General features: G+C 36.8%; 1 protein-coding gene across 2 annotated transcripts in view; it reads left to right on the forward strand.

The window, feature by feature from the left end:
* Positions 1-22,550, forward strand: part of SMC1B (structural maintenance of chromosomes 1B) — a 34,641-nt gene that overhangs the window by 6,227 nt on the left and 5,864 nt on the right. For both annotated transcript variants that reach the window (XM_061472030.1, XM_061472031.1), the window contains exons 7-21: positions 393-533; positions 2,791-2,873; positions 3,872-4,079; positions 6,584-6,769; positions 8,735-8,914; positions 9,942-10,088; positions 10,698-10,835; positions 11,332-11,448; positions 13,716-13,822; positions 15,710-15,851; positions 17,278-17,423; positions 18,586-18,739; positions 20,164-20,262; positions 20,982-21,138; positions 21,869-22,023. In XM_061472030.1, the coding sequence (XP_061328014.1) occupies positions 393-533; positions 2,791-2,873; positions 3,872-4,079; positions 6,584-6,769; positions 8,735-8,914; positions 9,942-10,088; positions 10,698-10,835; positions 11,332-11,448; positions 13,716-13,822; positions 15,710-15,851; positions 17,278-17,423; positions 18,586-18,739; positions 20,164-20,262; positions 20,982-21,138; positions 21,869-22,023 (2,160 nt within the window). The remainder of the gene's footprint in view (positions 1-392; positions 534-2,790; positions 2,874-3,871; positions 4,080-6,583; positions 6,770-8,734; positions 8,915-9,941; positions 10,089-10,697; positions 10,836-11,331; positions 11,449-13,715; positions 13,823-15,709; positions 15,852-17,277; positions 17,424-18,585; positions 18,740-20,163; positions 20,263-20,981; positions 21,139-21,868; positions 22,024-22,550) is intronic.

Genomic DNA, 22,550 nt, shown 5'->3' on the forward strand with positions numbered 1-22,550 from the left:
AGTATATATACAGATAGATAGATACAACATGAAAATTGGTATTTATAATACCAAACAGCAAATTTGCACTGATTTTGGGTTGTGCAGAAACTTGGTGTTAGTCTTAAGATTTACTGTGAAGTACTGTAAAATATAAACTTCCCTGAAAAATAAGTCATTAGAAGCCTAAAACAAGACTGTAGGCAAGAACTATTAAGTGCAAGTTTTGTATTGAATCTCTCATAAAGTATAACTTTTTATAACACAATTAGTAGATAGGTTTTCTGGAGAATTGGGTAGTTTTCATACTCTTAATTATGATAAAGGAGGCAGTTATTAATTGAGAGTATAACTGAACTTGAACCTTCCCACTTTCAGTGGAATGAATTTATTTGTTTATTCTGTTTGTCCAGTTGGAGCGTTACAAAGAGCTAAAGGAAATAGTAAGAAAGAAAGTAGCTACGCTAAACCAGCAGCTAGAAAAGCTTCGTTGGGAGCAAAAAGCAGATGAAGAAAGGCTGAAACTTAATTGGAGGAAGAAAAAAGAAGTTGAGGTATTTGCATCAAGTTAAAATTATGTGTTAAGGAGAAAAATGTTTCTCTACCTTTCCCTCTGGTATAAATGTCTGTATAAATGCTTTGTCATGAACACATCCTCAGTGAAGGAGTTACATTGCAAATGTCAGTTTAGTTTTCATGTTGCAACAGGCTTAGCAAAATGGCTTCTAAATTTGTTCTCAGAATGGCTGTGTGAGTCTGCACTGAGGATTTTGTTTTGAAAGCTTTGTCTCTAATCTCATATAGTTATGCAGAATATATGCTTGACTCTAATCAGTTCCTGGTTTTGTAAGTATATTTTTTGAGACGCTCTGCCACTGTTGGACCTCTGTATGATACTCACACCATTTAGATGCGTATTTTGATCACAGCTGCCTTTTTGATGGAAATGTTTTTAAGGTCAGTTGTGCATACCAGTGTGTTGTACTTGGAAAAACCTCCTTCTTGTCCACTCCTCTGTTGCCCTTCAGAGGCAGGGTTTTTGGTGTGAACACATATCATTGCTGTCATTTTGTCTCTGATTTCTTTTATCATTGCAGATCCACACGTGACAATAAAATACCTACATTTTTGACTGTGACTTGGTCACCATGCCTGAAGTTCTCTTCTTAGAAAAAAATTATTTCCCAACTCATAGTTCAACTTTGCATGGGGCTTCTGATAGAAGTAGAAAGGATAGAAACTCAGTTGATAATCTGCCTTTTGCTGAAAAGGATAGAAACTCAGTTGATAATCTGCCTTTTGCTGAAAACTCTGCCATATTCAGTGTTCTGGGGGTTCTTTCTTCCCCCTCTCCCCCACCTTTTTTTTTTTTTCCCCTCCAGACTGTGCTAACTTTGCAGTTTTGTCATCTACTAAGAAGTCAGAGAGGAACATGTTTAATTGTAGAGTCAAGGTTTAGAGGAGTCTCTTTATGTTGAGAAAATTTACAAATCCATCAGATGAGACTTTATAATTTCTGAGAGTTTCTAACACCTCATTCTTGTAGATATAAACTTGTTTGTATGGAAAAGTCTGTATTTTACTGTGTATCTGTGGGGATGTAAAGTCATTCTTGCCATGATATCTAAGTTAATGATTGTACATCCTTTTTATCTTGATAAAATTCTACTTTTTGAAGTACTACTTAGCAGGAAAACCTGATTAGTATCTAGAAGTGAAATAAACTCTATTGCTTGTGTGTCTAAAACTTGGCAAATCCGTGTTGAGAAGGAAACAAGGAATAATTGAGAGTTCATAAAATGCATGCCTGACCATTCAGAGTTGACATTAATTATCTGTACTACTGGCACTTGGTGATCACTCCTCACAATGCAGTATGTGTGACCACATCTAACATGCTCAGTCCGACTGGGGGCTCCCCAGTACAGGAAGGATAATGACGTTCTGGATTGAGTCTGGCAGAGAGCCCCCAAGCTGGCTGGGGCTGGAGCACCTGGCTTATAAATAGGGGCTGAGAGAACTGGTTCTGTTTCACCTGGAGAAGAAAAGGTGAAAGGGAGACCTTATTACTGTCTGCAGCTACTTAATGGGAGGGTATGAATAAGAGAGTGTCACGCTCTTACTAGAGTGGTACCTATAGTGATAAGATGGGGGACAACAGGCACAGCTTAGAATTCTGAATAGCTATACGGTAAACTATTTCATATTGAGGGCAGTCAAACATTGAAGTGGGTACACAAAGGGGCTATGGACTCTCCAAATGTCACAAGGATTTCAGAATTAAGGCTTATTAAAATGTGTAGGTAACTATTTTTTTTTCTTTTACGTGCTTTAGTTAATGTATTTTTATTCAATTTGAGTAACTGAGAATACTTGTTTCATTCTTAGTTTTTTAGTACAGTGCTGTTGTATCAGGTTGGAACCTCTACGTCAAATTTTTAATGTGTCCTTAGGAAGAAGCTTCTGTTAATCTTGTGCCAAGAAAAGTACCTTTCTTTTTTTAACACCTGTAATTTACTAACAGTATGTTTAAAGTTGTTTTATTTGATTCTGTCATGATTCTTTGTGCTGAAGAGACTTTCTCTGAACTGTAGCCAAACATGAAAAATCCAACGACATTGAGAAAATAATTATTCATGGTGCAATATGGCATTTACTGTTGAAAAGAGGTGTTACTGCTTCAGCATGAAATACGAACAAGTGAGAAAAAAAACTGTCTCAGTATTTGTTCTGAGTTCACAGTTTTGCCTTGCTGTAAAACTGTCATTTTCCTCTGGTTTGTTTTTAACACATCTGTTTGTGATTGCATAGGAAAACATAAACCAGACTGTGGAACAGGTAGAAGAGCATAAAAAACGGATAGAGAAGTTGGAAGAATATGCCAAGATATGCACGTATGTTTAAAAAATGAAAAGCTAATTAGAATTCTGGCATATTACATATTCTCAGATTGACATAACAGGTTTCTTATTATTTCTTAATTCTTTTCTGTGCTTTAAAATTTTAATCCAAATGAGAATTCATCGTAGTTCTGATTAATATTTCAGTTACTTTTCCTGTTAAAATAAAGCAGGAGGTCTGATGCCTTATCCATATTTTGTTTGAAACTAGTTTTTATAATTGCTTCAAATTTCTTGTAGGTGTGTAAGTTGCATCACTGTGGGGCTATTTGTTTACAAATTTTGAGTAAGAGGGCAGAGTAACACTGCAGTGGTGCTGCTCTGGAAAGCATTAATATTTATGTTGCATATTAGCAGCTCAGGTCTCCGTTCCTGGGTCTTGCCTTTGACTTGATTTTTACTGTCTGAGCAACCTGGTGACTTTTGATGGTAGCCTGTGTTTTGTGCAGGAGGTCAGAGTAGGTGATCTGCAGAGATTATTTATTTTTTTTTTCCCCCAGCCAATCTTTTTCTGTGCATCTGGAATGTGTGCTTTGGCTTAATGCTGTCTGTGTACTGAACAAAGTTCTGTCATGGACTCAGAGCAGCAGACCCACTGTGATTGGTGTGATGTAAAAATTATTTTAATTAAGTACTTGTAGTAGAGTGCAGTAAAGTCTTAGTGATTTTGGCAAGTGTGTAAGGTGAGTAATAATTTTGCATGAGAATTCTCAATCCTTCTAGTTTTTCCAATACCAGACCTTTTATTGATGCAGGGTAAAATGATACGGTTGTATATTACACAGGCAAAACCTCTCACTTGAACTCAATTTTGAAACCTTAAAAATAGCTTATACTTCAGAATGCAACTTGTATAAGTAACTTCATACAGATACTTCAGGTTTTTAATGATTTTTGTAGTTTGTGACCATAGAATGCCTTTACTTTCATAACGTAAAAGCTTGTATAAATGAAATAGTAAATTGTTTTCCTTTTTTTGCTTCCTTTCGAAGTGAATCATTAGCAGAAAAAAAGCAGCAAGAGGAAGTACTAACTAAGGAAATCGAAAATGCAACAATACGAATGGCTGAAGTGAATGAAGAATTGAACAAAATAGTTGGTGAGCTGCAGAATGCCAGAATGGATTACCATGAAGGAAGGCGTCAGCAAATGAGAGCAGAGATCCTGGAAAGTCTCAAAAGACTATATCCGGATTCTGTGGTAATTGAATGGCCTCATTTAAAGCCTTATTTTAGAAGCAAGATTTGAGAGTTCTACCTTAGACTGAATAAGCAGCTAGAGTAAATGAGACTGTCTTGAATATTCTTTTAAACTTTATGCTTGTTAGGTGTACTTGGTGAAATAGTATTGCTGAAAGAATAGCACCATAAACTGTCATTATTTTTCACAATTACCAGAATATATTACTGATTTCATCAAAGAATAATTTTGATCTCTTGTGTGATTTTTGTGCCATTTGTTTCCTTTTTCTTTCTGGTTTTATATTGTTCTGTCTTCACACATATTTTTGACTGACTTATTTTGAACAAATGAATGGGAGGGTTATCTGAGAGACCATTTATTCTATAAGGAATGCTTCTTCCAAAGGACAATGTTGCATAGGTGCATGAAATTTTTATTTTACCAAATGGTCTGTCTTTGCTTATCAGTTACCATATTTTACTTAAATTAGTCCTTAGTAATGCCATAAAGTGTTCTGTGTATTGATTTTGTGAATCGTGAGCAGACACTGATTGTGAGACATATTTATACCTTTTTATTGACACTTAAAAAAGTATTTTCTCCAATGTAGGCAGCGATCCTAAATAAGAATTTTTTAATGAATCAATTGAATAGTTGGTCTCTGAGTATGTCAGTATAATCAATCCTTTCTGATATATGTAGTTGAGCTGTACAAGCTGGGAAGGTCCCCCCTCTTCTCGTTTTAAAGGTTACATATTTGCTTCCTAGTGCTGCCATAAGAACATAAATGAAAATGAAAGAGAATATTCTGAACACCAGCTCTCCTTTAAGCCAGCAAGGTGTCAGCAGTCTGATCCACTTCTTTACAGAGCTGAAAAGCAAATCCTTAACCTCTTGAAAAAACAACAGGATCAGACACCAGATTCTGAGGTTTTACAAAAGACCAAGGAGTGAAGAACAACAAAACTTTTCAGCTGTTCTTCAGAACCTTTTAATCCATGTTAATGAGATGTTAAAAAAAAATATGATTTTGATATGTGTCTTTTTGCTCGCTTTTTGTATTGTACCCTATTTGAAAAGAGCTGGATCAGACTGGTAATACCTTGCTGGCTTAAAGGACAGCTGGTATTTAGGATGTTTTCTTATTTTTCCTTCAGGAGCTGCAAATTTAAAAGTACTTACAGATATGATGGCTTCTAATATGTAAAAAATAGATGAGTAAAATTGGTTATATAATCTATCTGATTAGAGAAAGTCTAAACAATACTTGCTTCAATTACAGTTGTTCCTGCAATAGTTTTCCCAACACCAGCATATAAAGTGATGATGTCTTCTGAGCTGCTCCTTAGGCTCAGGTTTACTGAACTAAATACTCAGGCAGAACTGGAGGAAATCTTGGTGTCTGTCTTCTGGATTTCATTGGTGAAAAATGGCATACTGCTTTAAAATACCTAGATTTTATGTCCATCTTAAAGCTTCCGTTCTGATAAAATAATCTTGTAATGGTTGGTGAACGATCCAGGTACTGAAACAGCCGTTTCTGGGATTCCACATGTATGAGTGACGTGCATTTTCATGGATTTTTCTGATGAACAAAGTGACTTTTGTAGCGGATTACTTTTTTTTACAATTTAATTTTCAGAATGGCATTCCTACATTGGTAGTTTTAATTGTAAGGTTGTGATTGTTACAGATTCAGTTGGGCTGTCAGCCCATCTACTTGGATGTTTCTATCTGCAGCTCAGGCAGATGTTTTCATGTAAATATGGCATTCCAGCTGGATTTAAATGCCTGTGTCTGAAAGTATATAGATCCTCTGTATAGTTTTGAATGTCTTAAAAATCAAATTTATATGTTAAAATGTTCAGAATATACCTTTAATTATTCAGGGAAAGTTCAACTATACCTATAATTACAGAAATGGAACAAAACACCTTCAGTGAGAGCATGTATAGCAAAGAATCAAGTCGTTTTATCTGTGGTGGTGGTATATCAATATATGGCAAAACAGGTTTGATACTTTGGACTATGCAGTAAAAGAAAAGCAATTCTTATTCTTTTCATGCTACTAAAGAAAGAAGATGCTTTTTTGGGTTAAAACTGGAACAGTGTCTCTGTTGCTACCATTTTCCAGCTAATAGTTCTATTTATTTAAGACCTTATTGTCATTCAAAGATCTTAGTGTCTGTTAGATACTTCTCTTCCTCTCCAGAAAAGAAACTTGGCCGACTTCGCTGTTGTCACTGTCATGCTTTTGTGTGCTAAGTTGAGTAAAACATTGAGGTGCATAACGTTAATCTTGAGGAAAAAAGTTAAAACCCTCCCTTCAGATTTGAAGGCATACTTTGCAGTTTGGATAGATGACTACTACAATTTGTTTTTTCTGATGTGTAGCTATTGTAGGAGAGTGCAGCTCATAGATATGTGACATTTTCCTCTTAATACTTCAGCATCTTGCATGCAGAAATATTATTTGATATCTAAAGTAACATACTAATATTTCTCTGTATTTTTATCTTCAGTTTGGAAGACTGATTGACCTGTGTCATCCTATTCATAAAAAGTACCAGCTTGCTGTTACCAAGGTATTTGGCAAATATATGACTGCTATTGTTGTTGCCACTGAAAAAACAGCAAAAGATTGCATTCGCTTCCTAAAACAAGAACGAGCTGAACCTGAAACTTTTCTTGCTCTGGATTACCTCGATGTAAGTACTTTTTTTTTGATTATTTTTTTTTTCTTCTGTCATGAGCAAGTTAATACACTTGTAAATCTTTATCTTGGCTCATTTAAGCATAACTAAAATAGTCTTAACTGTTAGGGGAAAGCACTTAGGAGGTGAACTTCATGAGGTTTCTGTTGACCCATTTCTCCAGCCTACTGAGGTCCCTCTGGGTGGCTGCATGAGCCCCTAGTGTGTAAGCTATTCCCTCTAGTTTTTTGCCATCAGCAAACTTGCCCAAATGTGGTTCTCCATCATCATTCAGATAGTAAAGATGTTAAACAGGATTGGTCCTAGTTCTGATGTGGCAAGTTACTGGCCTCCAACTGGACTTTATGCCACCAATTACCACCCTGTGGATCTGTCTGTCCAAGCCAGTTTTCAGTCCACCACACTGTTTGTCAGCCAGTTCATATTCCATCAGCTTCCCTATGACGATCATGCAGGAGACGGTGCTGGAAGACTTCCTGAAGTTTAGGTAGACAGTATCTGCTGCTCTCCCCTCATCTGCCAGGCCAGTCATTTCATAGAAGGCCATCAGGTTGGTCACACATAACCAACTTCGTGAATCCATGCTGAATAGTCCTCCAAGACTTTTGTTATGTTCCTGGAAATGGTTTCTAGGGTTAGATGCTCTATCATCTTCCCAGGGATCACGGTAAGACTGACTATCCTGTAGTCCCTTGGGTCCTCTTTCTTGCCCCTTTTTGAACACAGAAGTGACACTTAAATTTTCCGCTCCTTAGGCACCTATTTCACTTGCTATGATCATTCAAAGACTATTGAGTAGCCATGCAACTGAGGAATACTAATATGTTTCTTTAGATACCAGATATGACACTGCTTCTGACTGCCTGTAGGCCTCATCCACTCTACTCATTCCAAGCACAAATAACAGGCTGGGCAGGGACTGGATTGAGAAGAAGGACTTGGGGGTGTTGGCTAACAAAAAACATCAGCTTGCAGTGTGTGCTTGCAGCCCAGAAACCAACTTTATGTCGGGCTGCAGGAAGAGGAGTGTGGCCAGCAGATCGAGGGAGGTGATTCTACACCTCACTTCTGAGACCCCACCTGCAGTCCTGTGTCCAGCTATGGGTACCTTAACATAAGAAGGATGTGGAGCTGTTGGAGAGAGTCCAGAGGAGGGCCACAAAGAGGACCTGAATGCTTTAGCACCTCTCCTGTGAAGACAGGCTGAAAGAGTTGGGCTTACTCAGCCTGGAGAAGAGAAGGCTCTGGGGAGACCTTAGAACAGCTTTCAGTGCCTAAAGGAGGCCTAGAAGAAATCTGGAGAGGGACTTTTTGCAAGGGCATGTAGCGACAGGACAAAGGGGAATGGCTTTAAACTGACAGAGGGGAGATTTGCATTACCTATTAAGAAAAAGATTCTTCGCTCTGAGGGTGGTGAGACACTGGCACAGGTTGCCCCATCCCTGGCAGTGTTCAGAGCCAGGCTGAATGGGGCGTTGAGCAGCCTGGTCAAATGGAAGGTGTCCCTGCCTGTGGCAGGGAGGGTGGAACTAGATGATCTTGAAGGTCCTCTCTAATCCAAACCAATCTGATCCTATGATCCTGATAGGCAACCTGTAGCAGACACCCACTACAATTTTTACCAGATGTTTCTTCAGTCATCACCTATGAGCTCTCAGTTCATCATCTTTCCCCAGGCAGAGCTCTGTGCGTTCCAGCTGTTATCTCACAAATGTTTTAACTCATATTGTTTATTTTCCATTCTACATGTACTTGCATTTCATGCACAGCAAAATAAGTTTTACAGATTTAAGGACTACAGTATACATAGAATATGAAAACAAGATCTGTATCTAGTTTTACAGAACCACATTCTATTGATCTGTACATCCTGTCCCTAGACCACTCAGATTTGGACATGCTTTGCTATAACAACATTGTCATAGTTGTCTATCTAAATATTGCTTACTTGCTTTACAGGTTAAACCAATCAACGAAAAGTTAAGAGAGATAAAAGGAGCTAAAATGATGGTGGATGTTGTACAGACTCCATTTGCTCCACTGAAAAAAGTGATTCAGTTTGTGAGTGGGAATGGCTTGGTCTGTGAAACAGTTAAAGAAGCAAAACAAATAGCATTTGATGGACCAGTGAGGTTGAAAGTAAGAAGCTGAATTTTGTTTCATATGTTTTTCACTGCAGTTATGTATTTGATGCCATTTAAATAATTCTTCTATAAACATCCCACAAAGTATTGCAGAATTATACTATGCTGTCTAGTCTATTCCCACATAAATAAGCCCCCCCCCCCCCCCCCCCCGATATTTCACATGGTTATGTTTTCCTCTGTATGATAGTAAGTTTTAGTGATTTCCTGGGAAAAGGAGGCAAATTAGATAGTGTCCAAATACGTTTCTTGGTATGGTCCTCGGGGTGAAAAGGAGGAGAAGGAGGAGTAATTCTGTTCTTTAAACTGTCTGATTTAACAATACAAACAATCTTACTAGCTTTTTTATGAAGGAACTCTTTCAAAAATTATTTAAAATCTTTGACAGAATGTATTAGTTGTAAATGCAGACTGTGTTGTGTGGGCTGAAGCTTCTCTGATTTTTCCTGCACTTCTTTCTTCTTACGCTTATCTCTGTTGCTGTAGGTAGTCTGTAGAAACCTTTTATGCACTTGGTAAACCTTTTAAAATCTTCATTACAACAGTCTTAAGTCAAAGGTGACTGTGAAATCATTTTTACTTGGAATCAAGTCACAAAACCACCTATGTTCTTTACTAAAATTTCTCCTTTCTGTTTACAGATGAGCTGCTTTCCTCTACTCCATTATCACATTGATTTTTTTACTCTACTAAGCCAGACATAGCCTTCGAAGTTGTCACTGTATACACAAATGTCTCATATTAATTTCCTAAATAAAATGAAGTTATACCATTTAATTTCCTTTTCTGATTAGTAGCAGTAACACCAAAATGTGACTAGTGCCAAGAAACAATGGATTTTTTTTGTAGCTTCATGTATCTCATGTTAGCAGGTTTGGAACAGGAAAGAATGTTGGAGTCCCACTAAAATGTGGTTGATGCTTGCTTAACCACCCTATCTGGGGCACTAGTTCATGGCATGTTTTGGCTGCTTTGTATTCAGATGTATTTGATTATAATTTTATTTTTCTTTTGTCTTCCAGACAGTGGCTCTTGATGGAACTTTATTCTTGAAGTCTGGAGTGATTTCTGGAGGATCAAGTGATTTAAGATTTAAAGCTAGATGTTGGGATGATAAAGAAATTAATACAATGAAAGAAAGAAGAGATAGCTTGATTAATGAGCTAAAGGTAGGTCTCTTAAAAAGCACTTAACTGCAAAAAGCATAAAGGATTTAAATCATTTAATTCAGCTATGGGAAGATGATTTTCTAAAAGGTAATTTTCAAAACTTCTAGAAGATGCAGACAGGACGTAATAGTTGTTTATCCTCTTCTAGTTAATAATAATCAACTGTGGGTCTCTGTTCTTTCCTAGGGGGTTGGTTCATGTATGACAGAGGTGGAGAGCCAGGACAACACTGAGAAAAGTTTCAAGGGAAAAAAGCTGTTGTTCAGAGTACCTGAAAACTTTTAGTGAAGAAGATGCTAGATGCTGTCAATGTAAAAATATTTGCACAAACCAAAACCTGTCAGTGTAACATGATTTATCATACTTGAGGTGTTTTGGAAGAGGGATAGAGCAAGAATTCAGGAATTTGTAAATGTTTGCTTTCTTCTGAGAAATAAATCTGTTACAAAATTGGTATCTAATATTACAAATGTTCTCAGCATTTGCCTTGAATGGGGCCTATGTCAGTGAGGCTAGCTTTACGTAGTGCATAAGTCTGAAAAAGAGTAATTTCCAAATAAGTCATGGTTTGTTTCAAATGCTTTTTCTCATGTTGTAATATTTTTCTAGGACTTAATGAAGATCAAACGTAAGGAGGCTGACTTGAAGCAGTTGTATGCTCAATGCCATGGAACGCAGACACGACTTAAATACTCACAGAGTGAATTAGAGCTTATTAAAAAGAAACATCTTGCTAATCTCTACACGGTATAGTACTAAGCCTTTATAATTTTTGTGTTTAATAATTGCATTTTTTTGCCTAAGCTGTAATTACTAGTGAAATAAAAGGAATTAGAAAAAGCTACTTAAGGAAGTAGTATTCAAGTTCTACATACAGCAGTTATGACTGAGGAATTAATAAAATACAAAAAACCTCCACCAAGATTACAAAGTAATTTACGTGAGGCTTGTTCTCTTTTAGGTTTTAAATTTGAATTTCTGGTAAGATTGGTTTATCATTTAGTCTGTAAGTCAAAACGCACTTTAAATGATACTTGAGTAACTTGTTTTTCTGCTCATGAAAACTGTAATGGTTGCATGCAGATTGGCAATAATAGTGGGTAAATGGCATTGTAGAAGAAAGTATTCAATGTTTTTAATCAGAAAAATACAGTTATTCTGGAACAGAACCTTCGCTTATTTTCCAGAAGGTTGACCATCCTATTAAGAAAAATTACCATCTTTTTCCTTTCTTTTTATCTAGGAGAAATCAAAACTGGAAAGTGAACTGGTAAATATTGAGTCTCAGCATGATATGCTGAAGGAAGCAGTAGCACAAAGAAAAGAAAAAATAGAAGAATTTCAGAAAAAAATTGATGAGGTAATGCTTCCTGTCCTAGTCATGACAGCTTATGCTGTTGTACTGCAGAAGCTTCCTTCTGTTACTGCTGACTTTTAGAAAGTGAGCAACTTTTAACTTTGTAAACAAGATGTATATGTAAAATTTGTGACTTGCTTAGCTTGATGTGCAGTGTTTGCAGCTGTTTCCCACCCCCCTGCCTTGCTGTCCCTTGCCCAACCAGAGTAGCAGCAAACACCAGGGTAGTGAGAGATCTCATTGGCAGCTCAAACTGAGACAAGTATCACCATCCCTGGAGGTGTTCACAGACTGCAAATGAGGCCTTTAGTGCCATGGGTTAATGGTGGCCTTGGCAGTGCTGGGGAGTGGTTGGACTTGGTGATCTTGAAGGTCTTTTCCAACCTGGTTGATTCTGTGATTCTGTGATTCTGTGAAAGGGTTATAAGTTACTCCAACAATCTTCCTACATTCTTTGCCTTTCTTATCAAGGTAACTGTGAACAGAGGTGCAGTTGGATCTTAGTATGTATGCATCAAAGCTTTGCAAATCAGTTTCCTTAAAATCAAAATTCTGTGACTGTTACGTGCCAAACACAAACCACCCAAATCATGTACTTCTTGAATATTAGATTATTAAATTAAGCTTTATATGCTTAATGTATAAACTATAATTTCATTTCATTTGACATAGGAGAAAATTTTTGAGTTTCAAGAAGTTTGGTTGGTTTTCCCCCACCTTCTCCTGGTCTGCTAATAAATATGATTTACACTTCTTACTGTTGAGCAGGCACAGTCCATTGTAGTTCACAGCTTTAAGCTCTAAGTTCAAGCTTCAGCTGTAGATTAAATCCCAGCAAATTACTCTCTAGGTTTTGGGGTAAATTTTGATACCAGTTTATTCTTTCTCAGACTCCTAACAACCAAATTCTTTGTAAGAAACTGTAGTCACAGGACCTCTCCTTTTTGTGGAGAGATATTTACGCAGCATGATTGCTTGACTGAACTGTAATTTTCCTTTGGTGTGAAGTCTTCCTGGCGGATGTGGATCTGTGACAGCATGTATGTACACTAAACTCTGTAAGCACCCAGAAGAGTTGCAGATCTCTCAGTAATCAGTACATCCACCAGTTAGACAGTCCTTGCATATGTGACTGTCCTCCTGAAAAGCATTCTCACTGCAGTCATGGCAGGTCCCATTCAGTGTCTTAATGGAAATCCTCTATTAATCTCTTTTAATTGGAAGATCCATCAGGTCTGCAACCCACATGCAAAATAGATCAGGCATGCTCATGCCATTAGGAAGAGAGCTCTGTGTCAGCTTTCTAGAGCTGAGAACAGTTCTCGGCACTGCTAGAGCGCTTTGTTCTGAATTCTATGGATGTCATGTCTAGATGATGACCTGTTATGCCAGTGTATACTAGAAAAGTAGATAAAGAGCAGCACAGAGTGAGGATTCCTTTCTTGAGAAGTAGCCAATATCTGTGCTTTATTTTCTGTGCACTCTTACTATTCTGAGAGAGTGGTATGCATGATGATTGTAAAGAAATTCCTTATTTCATTGGGTTTTGGGTTTTTGTTTGAGGAGGAAGAAGTTTTGAGGAAGGAGGGGTGTTTTGGGGCTTTTTTGGGTGTTGGGGGTTTGGGGTTTGGTTTTTCTTGGCTTTTTTTTTTTGTTTTTTTTTTTGGGGGGGGGTTTCTTTTTTGATCGTCGTTGTTTGTGGTTTTGGGGTTTGTTTTGTTTTGTTTTGAAGATTGTTGTATGCTTGTTTGATACCTGGTTAAACCTGCCTGCATATCAAAACAATATAAATAATACTTGGGTTTTGACCTATGAAGTTAACTTAAAATTTTGTTCAGTCCATTGGGTTATCTTTCAAATGCTGTAGGCTGTTGCTGTTTCTTTGTTCAGTCTTGCCGTATACACTGTACCTACTCTTTAACTGCTGAAGTCTTTCATTAAAATTTTAAGATTGGTTTTGGCTGAAGCTTTTGTTAGTATTTGCTGTATAATTAAGAAATAAGAGATTCCATAGCAGGTCTTTTGCTGTGGCTTTGCTATAAATGGAACATAGTAATTAACGTTTATGAATCACTTGAAAGGACTGGAACATAGAACCGAGCTACACTGAGAAACCTGATGTATCTGATTAGTGTCCTGTATACCATTCAGCTTTCTCTTCCTCATTGGACGGAGAACAACAGACAGAAACAGTAAACTGAAGTGATTGTCTAGATGTTTGGTTGCAGGATAGCATGAAAAATTTTTGCTCCATTTCTTTTTGTTTGAAGGTTGAAGATTCTGTTTTCCGGGAATTCTGTGAAGAAATTGGTATAGAAAATATTCGTGTGTATGAACAAGAACATGTGAGACAACAAGAGGAGATTGATAAGAAAAGGTGGTATCTGTAACTGAAATGTTAAAAAGTTATTTGTATTAGATTGGGCACACCGGCAAATTCCCCCCATCACAGGAAATACCACAAAACCCTAAAAGATTGTAAAAGGTTGTATTAGCACTGCAAGGATTAGTGAGCAGTAGCACTGCAATGGTTTGGGTTTATCTGACAGTTAAAGTCAGTGATAGTTTGCAACAACCTGGAAAGGTAACATTTGCTATTTTGGTAACCCTGTTGTAGGAAAATAAAGCAAAAAGTATTTTAATAAAATCCACATAGAAAAATGGCATAGAAAAGGATGGTGTTGAGGCTCACTTGTATATTAAAAAGCTTAAAGGAGAGCTGGGTGTGAGATGAAGTGATTTGGTAGAAGAATATACTATTAAGGAAATTAGGATATTTTCTCACAGGCAACCTCAACTGGTGTTCCCCTCTGACAGGCATATGTCACAGGCCAACAAATTTAAAGAATGAGAACGTTAAAATGAACTATTTCTTTGTACTACAGGTGTCATTTATAGGAAATACGCATTTTCAACATGACTAGTATAATGGGTAGTACTGAACTCCATTTTCTTTTCAGCTATCTCTTCAGCTGCTAAGAGATTCACTGACTGGTTTTCAGAAAGTAGTCCAAACGTGTGTTTGGTTAGGGCTGCAGTGAGGTAGTAATGCAGTACGTTTAGTTCCAGTTAAAGCACCTGCTGGCTGAAGTGATTTGGTCATTTACTTATGTTTGCAAGAACTGAAGTCTGGTGAAGTGTATGAAGCTAGTAATAGAACAGTGAAAAGAGGAAAATTTTGCATGGCCTTGTCTTAGACAGAGTGCTTTGGGTTGGAAGGGACCTTCAAGTTCATCTAGTTTCAACCTGTCTGCCATGGGCAGGGACAACTTCCTTTAGAGTAAGTTGCTCAAAGCCCCATTCAGCCAGGGATAGGGCAGCCACAGCTTTTCTGGGCAACCTGTGCCAGTGTCTCACCACTCTCACAGTGAAGAATTTTTTCCTAATGTCTAATCTAAGTCTACCCTCTTTCAGTTTAAAACTATTCTCCTTGTTCTATCACTACATGCCCTTATGCTGTGCTGCATTGGCCTTGCTGCTGCCCTACCTTGCCAACATTAGACCTGTAAGCCTCTGCTATGGTGTTGCCTTCTTGTCCAGGTTTAAAGAGCCTGGAGCTGGTTTTGGGCCAACCCTTTTGCTTGAACAGCAGATGCAGCACCAGTAGTTAATCATTTGGTAAGCTCAGAGGCAGACAGTAACAGCTGAGAGGAGACCCTTCTGTAAATAGCTGCTTCCTTCAGTCCTTTCTCATAGCAAGACATGAAGAAGTTTCTGCTGTTGTACCCCTATAAGCAAATACAGATCTCCATTGAGAGATAACAAGCAAGGCTCAACATGGCTTGAAAAACTCTGGTCTCATGCTTCTTAATTGCCATCTATTAACTTGAGATAGTTTTTTTCCAATACTCAGATAAACATACATGCCAGCTGACCAGGAAGCTTGCAGTGGCTGAACAGGGAGCACAGGCATTGGGTAAATACGCAGCATCAGTGTAGCTTTTGCCCAGTTCATATCTACATTATTTACAGGTATATCATTCATGCTGAGATACTTGAACTTTTAGTGTCACTTTCCATATTAAACGTGGCCATACTGTATGTTGTATTTTTTTTTTAAACTGTTATCACTGTATTTTTGTAGCTTTCAGTATATCCACAGGATGTGGTGTAGTGGAATCAATGATGCAGATGCATGCAAATTTTTGTGTTCATATAGAAGATATAAAAATGCTATCTAAATAGTCAAAATGAAAATCTGTCTTATAATAACTTTAAATAGACTTAGTTGTCAGCCTGTTTTGAAATAATGTACTTTGACTAGACTGGAATTTGAAAATCAGAAGACACGACTAAATATTCAGCTGGAATATAATCGTGATCATCTACAAAAGTTAACAAACACTGTCAGCAAGTTGAGGGAGACTGTTCATAAAGATGAAGCCGAGATTACCAGGCTACAGAAGGTAACTGTAACAGACATCTCTCTACCTGGAACTGAGGAAAGAGTGCATTGAATTAATAATCTTGAATAAACATAGTTAATGCTATTGAGTAATTTTTCTAGGGTTTAATTTAGTACTGACTTTGTAAATTTAGAAAAAATGCAGTTGCATATTGTCATTTTAACCTTGGATTACCTGTCATATTAGGGGATTTACAAATTACTAGTATGTAGTGTTATCCTGTGCTTAGTTTATATGAAAACATACCATATGACTAGCAGCAGTGGCTGAGATTCTTTAGAAGATTCTAGGAGTAATAGTAAACAAGTCCAGTGCTTTGCATCTTTTAAGGTACTTCACAGCCTTTATAGATGTGAAGTACTTCACAGCCTTAATAGACTTAAAATAAATCTGTGAAAACTAATTTAGATTTTTAGTTAAAGTAATTTGTATGGATTCCTCCTTTATAGCGTTCTTTACTTGTAAATAATTTTTTGTTATGTTGATGTTGCTTGTGGTGCACTGGAAAGTGAGGGAGAAAAGATATGTAATAGTGCTTTCATAAAGAACAAAAGTGAAATGTGAAACTCCCCCAAAGTGGGCAAAAAACCCCACATGCATCATTTGAACGCTGTATTTTTTAACATTAGAAGATATGTATTTGTGATACTGAGGAAAAACAATAGACCTTTAGTCATGCACAGAAACATGTCTGACTTCATGCCTGTGTGCATAATTCTTCTGAAATATGACTTTGAACAAATTCAGATGGTTTTGTCCTGGAGAAGGATTATTGGTATTAAATTCTGAAGGTACTTCGGATACTGCAAGAGCAGTGAAGTCTTGTTTAGATTGCCATAATACTAGCCTCTTAGCTAGTCTCATAGTCTCTAGGACCATGTCTTCATGCATGTGGCATTAGATTTACCATAGTCTAGCACCTAATCTCTAGCAATTTAGCAATTTGCGTTATATAGGGGAAGACCCTTCTATAGTACCTCCAGAGATTGTTTTCTTCAGGTTGCCTCGTGATTTCTCTTTAATGAACAATACTTTTTAAACGATTTCAGATTTCAGGTTACCTTAGGTATTGCTGAATACTTTGTAAATGTATGGCAGGTGGGATCCTTCTTGCGGGGATAAGGGACTAAGGAAAAAGGAGTAGCCTACAGATTTCAGGCATCCTAGGATCCGTGCTTTGTTTGATGGCTGCATAGTTTACTCTAGTACAGCCACAAATCCGGAGCTGGCTGTCCCTGTGTATACAAAACATCTGGATATTCCTATGTATAAGACGGGCAGTTTTCCCAGACCTTTCAGATTTTGTGTTGTAACACATTTGAATGTATTTTAACAGGTTTGAACTTTAACTCTTTCTTTCTGTATAATCAAAGCTCCATATCAAGATTTTTGGTGAAAGGTTAAAATTTTAAATATTTCTATGCAGGATGAGGAAAAGCTTCTAAAAAAAGTGAATGAAATTGTGGAGGAGTGGCAACAATTTAAGGATAGATTAAGTGCTCATAAATCCGAGGTTACAAAAGCCCAAAATGAAGTTGAAGAGTTCAGAAAGACATTATTAACTCTTAATAGGTAATTGCTAATTCTGCTCCTAGGAAAATGATAAATGTAATATTTAGAAGAGTTGTAGTGATCAGATGTTTTAATTTCTCTTGTTCTGTTTTCTTATGAAAGATTAATTAGAAACATGGTAATTTGCGTTTACAGTATGCATTAAAGAGAGTTTCCAATTCAGCATTTAGTTCCCAAAAGTGTTGTGAATGAGATTATTTAATGAGAACCATTCCATAAACTGTATAGAAGAACATTATTATCTACCTCATGGTAGGTCTTGTTGTGATTTCTGATAAATATGTAGTGACTTCCGATAAGTAGCTTACAACTTGGGGGGGGGGGGGGGGCATATTAAGTTTACTGTTAGTTTCATATTTTTCTTTGAGTAGTACGATTGGTTCAGTTATTGAGAAATTATCTTTTTTTTTTGGTCCAATTTCAGCATTCTCATTTTCTCCAGGCCTTTCAAGTGTTGGATACCTTAAACTAATACTAATTTTAGGTCACTGTTTTGTCCTTACTGTTTTTCTAAACCAAGTGCTTTATTATTGATGTGTTTCATGTCTCTTAATCAGGAGCCTGTGTTTAAAGACAGACATGTTGGCACAGTATGGCTAGGGAAACTTCTGGAATTTTACACAAGCTTTCAGATTATGTGCCTAGTAATTAATTTTATAGTGTGTCATTTTTACACAATAAGGCAGTTGTGTCTCTGCCTTACTTAGCAACTTGATGCTATCAAAGGTATTCATTGCAAAGAGTCGTGTATTTCAAACAGGGTAATGATAAAAGATACTTGATTAAATTTCCAAAGGGTCAAATTTCCATGCATATTCTGCAGAGCTGAACAAAAGAGAGTTCATTTGCAATTAGGAAGGGTGGATATTTGAACATGCTGTAGTGAGAACTTGGCAATATGCTGAAACTAAGTCTGTGCTTGCAATAGTGAAAGCTAATACAGAACAGCAGAGTGGTAACTTTGCCTGCTGGAATAGCTTGTGGTTCCAAGGTGTCTCTTGAGTGATTTTGGAGAATGAAGGGATTGGAAGAAGTTAAGTACAGTTTTCCTTTATGTTTGATGGGATTATAGAGGAAACTCGGTAACTGTTTCTCATGCTGTGTGGCTGTGGATGTTAGTGGCTTCTGCTCTTTAATTGTTCTGTATCTTTTGTCTGTGTAGAGAAGCTACAAAATTACAAAAAGAAGCTGCAACTATAGAAACTGCTCTGGAAGAGAAAAGATTGAGACGACATAATATGCTTCTCGAATGCAAGGTGCAGGACTTGAAAATAAAGTTCCTATCTGGATTACTGGATGATATCAGTGAAGTTGAGGTACATAAAATGTTTATAAAAGATGTATATCATGGACGAGCAATTATTCAGTATTGAATTTAGAGATACTTAGTTTTTCCTTACAGGCATGTTTATCTTGGACAGTAATATTATTTTCAAGGATTTTTTTTTATTTATTTTTGTAGACAGAAATATCGTTGCAAGTATTTTTTACTTTTGCTTGAAATGTGTTCCTGTGAAATATGTAAAATTGCTGTGGTAAAAGAAAATCAGTATGAAGGAGTATTTGAGATAAATACTTAATTTACTAAATGTAAAGGGACACACAGGGGTCACTTCAGAAATGTAAATAAATATGGTTTGTACATGAATTGGCATAATCTTTGGTTAATCATCCATAATATAAATGCTGTCTAAAATTGTCCTTTTGTCTTCAGTAGATACAAATATTCACAGCAACTGGGGGTAGGCTTAAATAGAAATGCTCTGCCATCAAGGGATTGACCCTCATTATTTTTCTCAGTCTTCCCGCTTTTTCCAGCATATCTTCTATGAGAGGAAGTTAAACTTTCGCCATTGTTTCAAAATAAAATAGCTAGGGGTTTTGAAGGACTTGTAGCTAGTCTGTGAATTTGAAAGGAGTCTTGCTGATACCACTCCTTAGAAAAGTAGCTTTTCTGGAGGATAGGTGTGAATGAGTGGGTCAGAAGACAAAATGAATGCAGAGATGGGCAGTCTCTGAAGGGAAAGGACTGCCAATCATCAGAGTATGTAGACAGCTGAGCTCTTGATGTTAATCAGTAAGGAAGAGATGAAACTGAGGAGATGGGCAGTAGGAATAACAGCTTAGATTCCTAATGAATATCCCTGAGAAAACCACTGAGATCTGGTTCTGAGAAAGAGTCTTGGTGGGGAAAGGGACTGACTACAACAGGCAGCACGTGTTCCATTCAGCGGAAAGCAGTTGCTTGAAATCCAGGTGTACAGTGTCCAGGCGATATTCTGCTTATGCTGTACAGAATTGATGCTACTCATTGCTTCTAAAGCCAACTCAGACTTGACTTACACACTTCAGAGGCTTTACTTAAAGGGGCTTGAATTATCATGGAAATGTAAACCTTTCCAATCAGAAGATTTAAAGTATGCACATTGTTATAAATGTATTATAAATAAATTACTGCTGCATTCCTCTAAGCTTCAGACTGAAATAAATTAGCAGATGTTTTCATCTTCATTTCAAAGGTATGGTTTTTAATTAGACTCTGCTGTTAATTCAATTTTGGCTAGGGGAGGAGCTATGGAGTAAGTTTACCTCATACTATGTTACCACTGTCTCTTTGTTTTATATCCTTTTAATGTATTGCTTTAATGGTTTAAAATTATATTTATTATATATATTATTATATTAAAATTAAATTTATATTTGTCATATTTATCAACTGGAATGTCCTTCCTATTTATAGCTGGGACCTGAAACAGAAGACACTCAGGCTACATCCAGTATCTATGAAAGGGAAGAGGCAATTCAGATCGACTACAGCAGCTTAGCAGAAGACCTGAAGGTAGTCTCTTTGTTTGAAGTTATTAGAGATTGAGTTTTTATTTAAAATACTTTATTTGTTGAAATTATTTATTCTTCAACCTAGTCTCTAAATCACTGTTACTAAAACCACTGTTAAGCTTAAGTGCCTGTGTATTTGCATTTTGCTTTTGCAATCATACATAGTACTAACTGTATGGGATTTCTGGATAAATCAATTTCCCATATAACTAAATTTAATTTAAAGCTTTTCTAAACCATAAAAAATAGAATGATAAAAAGTAAATATAACTCTGATTTTTTTTTCTTCCTCCTTCTGCATTAAGTTGCAAGACTCTATTTGTGTCAGAGGCTGGTTACAGAGCAAGGGAAGAATCTGTCACCACTGGAACTTGTTTGAAGACAGATTTGTAATGAATTAATCAAGACGTTTTCTTCACAAATAAAGTAGTGAAGCCAGCTAATCCTCCTCCTGTGTTATATTTTAACCTAGACTTCTAGGCTGAAGGGAATTTGTGTCTGTTTCTAAAGGTCTTTGTGGAACAATACTTAAGACCTTGTAAATTTATTCTGAGAACTAAGGCTCAGAGTGGAGTTTCATGCTTATTGTGTTTTTTAGTTAAAGCTATTGAGTGGGAGGGGGAATTCTTCCAGAAACCATGGATGCTTGCTGTGTATGTTGAAACTTCTTGAAGTAAAAGCAGATTTTACTGCTTTGGTGTTTTTACTTTTTTCCATTAGGACCTAGAAACTGATAAAGATATACAGGATCATCTGAACCAGATGCAACAAGAAATAAAATCTAAAGAGAGTACTTTAATGAAGACAGCTGCTCCAAACCTGAGAGCAGTAGAGAAATTACAGATAGCTCGGGACAAGTTCCAAGAATCAATATATGGTAATGCTGAGTCTTTCTTATTAACCCATGAGAGTTTTTACTCTAACTGAAATTCCTCTTTCCGGGGTTGGTCCTGCTGCCTTTGCTTCTTTCAGGTATTAAGATACCTTTTATGCTCAAGTGTTCATCCTCAGTTGTCATTATACGTAAACTGTTTATTAACATACTCTTAACACTGCAGTAGTTTATTGAAATACGGTTTGAATGATTGGAAAGGTATTTTGTTTGCTAAATGACATAAAATATTTTTACTTATTTTCTAAATAGTACTCACTTTAATCATAAAATTATTTTTTTTTTCTTAAATCATTGAAGGAACACATACATGTTGTCCAGAAGTCAGATATGAGCATTGCTGCAGTTACTGTTTCCCTAAAAGAGTATTGCAGACATTACATATTAAGAAAACCAAGGAGTTCTGAAGCTGCAAAAAGCAAATGCTGGTGCTGCTTAAGGGTGCCCAGCTTACAGAAGGAATTGGGAGAAGAATTTTATTCATTGCTCCAGACATAAAGCAGATTTAATACATCCCAGCTGTTCAGTTTTTGGGGCCTCCATTTGAAATCTAGAAGGAAATTCAGAATGTTGGTATATTCCTTGTATCTGCATTAGAATCTTTTTCTTCAATAAGTATTTTCCTTGATGCTTATTATGGTACACAACATATATTCCTTCTATGTATTTGCTCAGAGGCTTACTGTGGAGTAATTTCAGTCATCCTTTTTCATAGCTTTTGAGACCAGCAGGAAGGAAGCTAGAACATGCAAGCAAGAATTTGAACAAGTGAAAAGAAGGAGGTACGAGCTGTTCAGCCGGTGCTTCGAGCATGCCTCTGTAGCTATCGACCAGATCTACAAGAAACTTTGTAGGAACAGTAGTGCTCAGGTGTGTCATGGGCTTGGCTTCAAAGTCGACTTGATGTTTTGCTATCTAGAATAAGAGAATTAGCAACACTTTTGGTTTCCAGTGACATTTTCAGTCCTGAAGAAGAAAATTACCCAAATACAGACTTAGAATTTTAGGGTCAGAGAAGTAATAGCTGCATTTGCAGCTCCTTATACCCTACTTAAATAGTTAAAAAAGATAAAGCATTCACAACTTTTTAATCTTTGGAAGTGTTCCAGTATTACTGCTGGAAATAAAGAGGAAACTCCCAAATGTTTTGGTTACATCAAATCATGTAGGTGGTTGAATGTTTAAAAACTCAGGCTTGAACTCTTTTCTGTCTTAAACGAGATTTTGTGTTCTCCTGTCAAAGTCAGATACTCAATGAACATCTTAAGTATCTTTAAGTATATCCTTTCTACATGTAGGTTGGACAGGATAATAAAGCATTTCCTTCTTCTTGATTACTGGGCACATACCTTCTCCCCTGGACTGAACACCAGTCAGATCTTGACTTTGCATGACTC

The sequence above is a fragment of the Pezoporus flaviventris genome, unplaced genomic scaffold, assembly GCF_033815535.1.
Source record: "Pezoporus flaviventris isolate CSIRO_AGI_PZ_B2104156 unplaced genomic scaffold, CSIRO_AGI_Pfla_v1 ptg000070l, whole genome shotgun sequence".
NCBI lineage: Eukaryota > Metazoa > Chordata > Aves > Psittaciformes > Psittacidae > Pezoporus > Pezoporus flaviventris.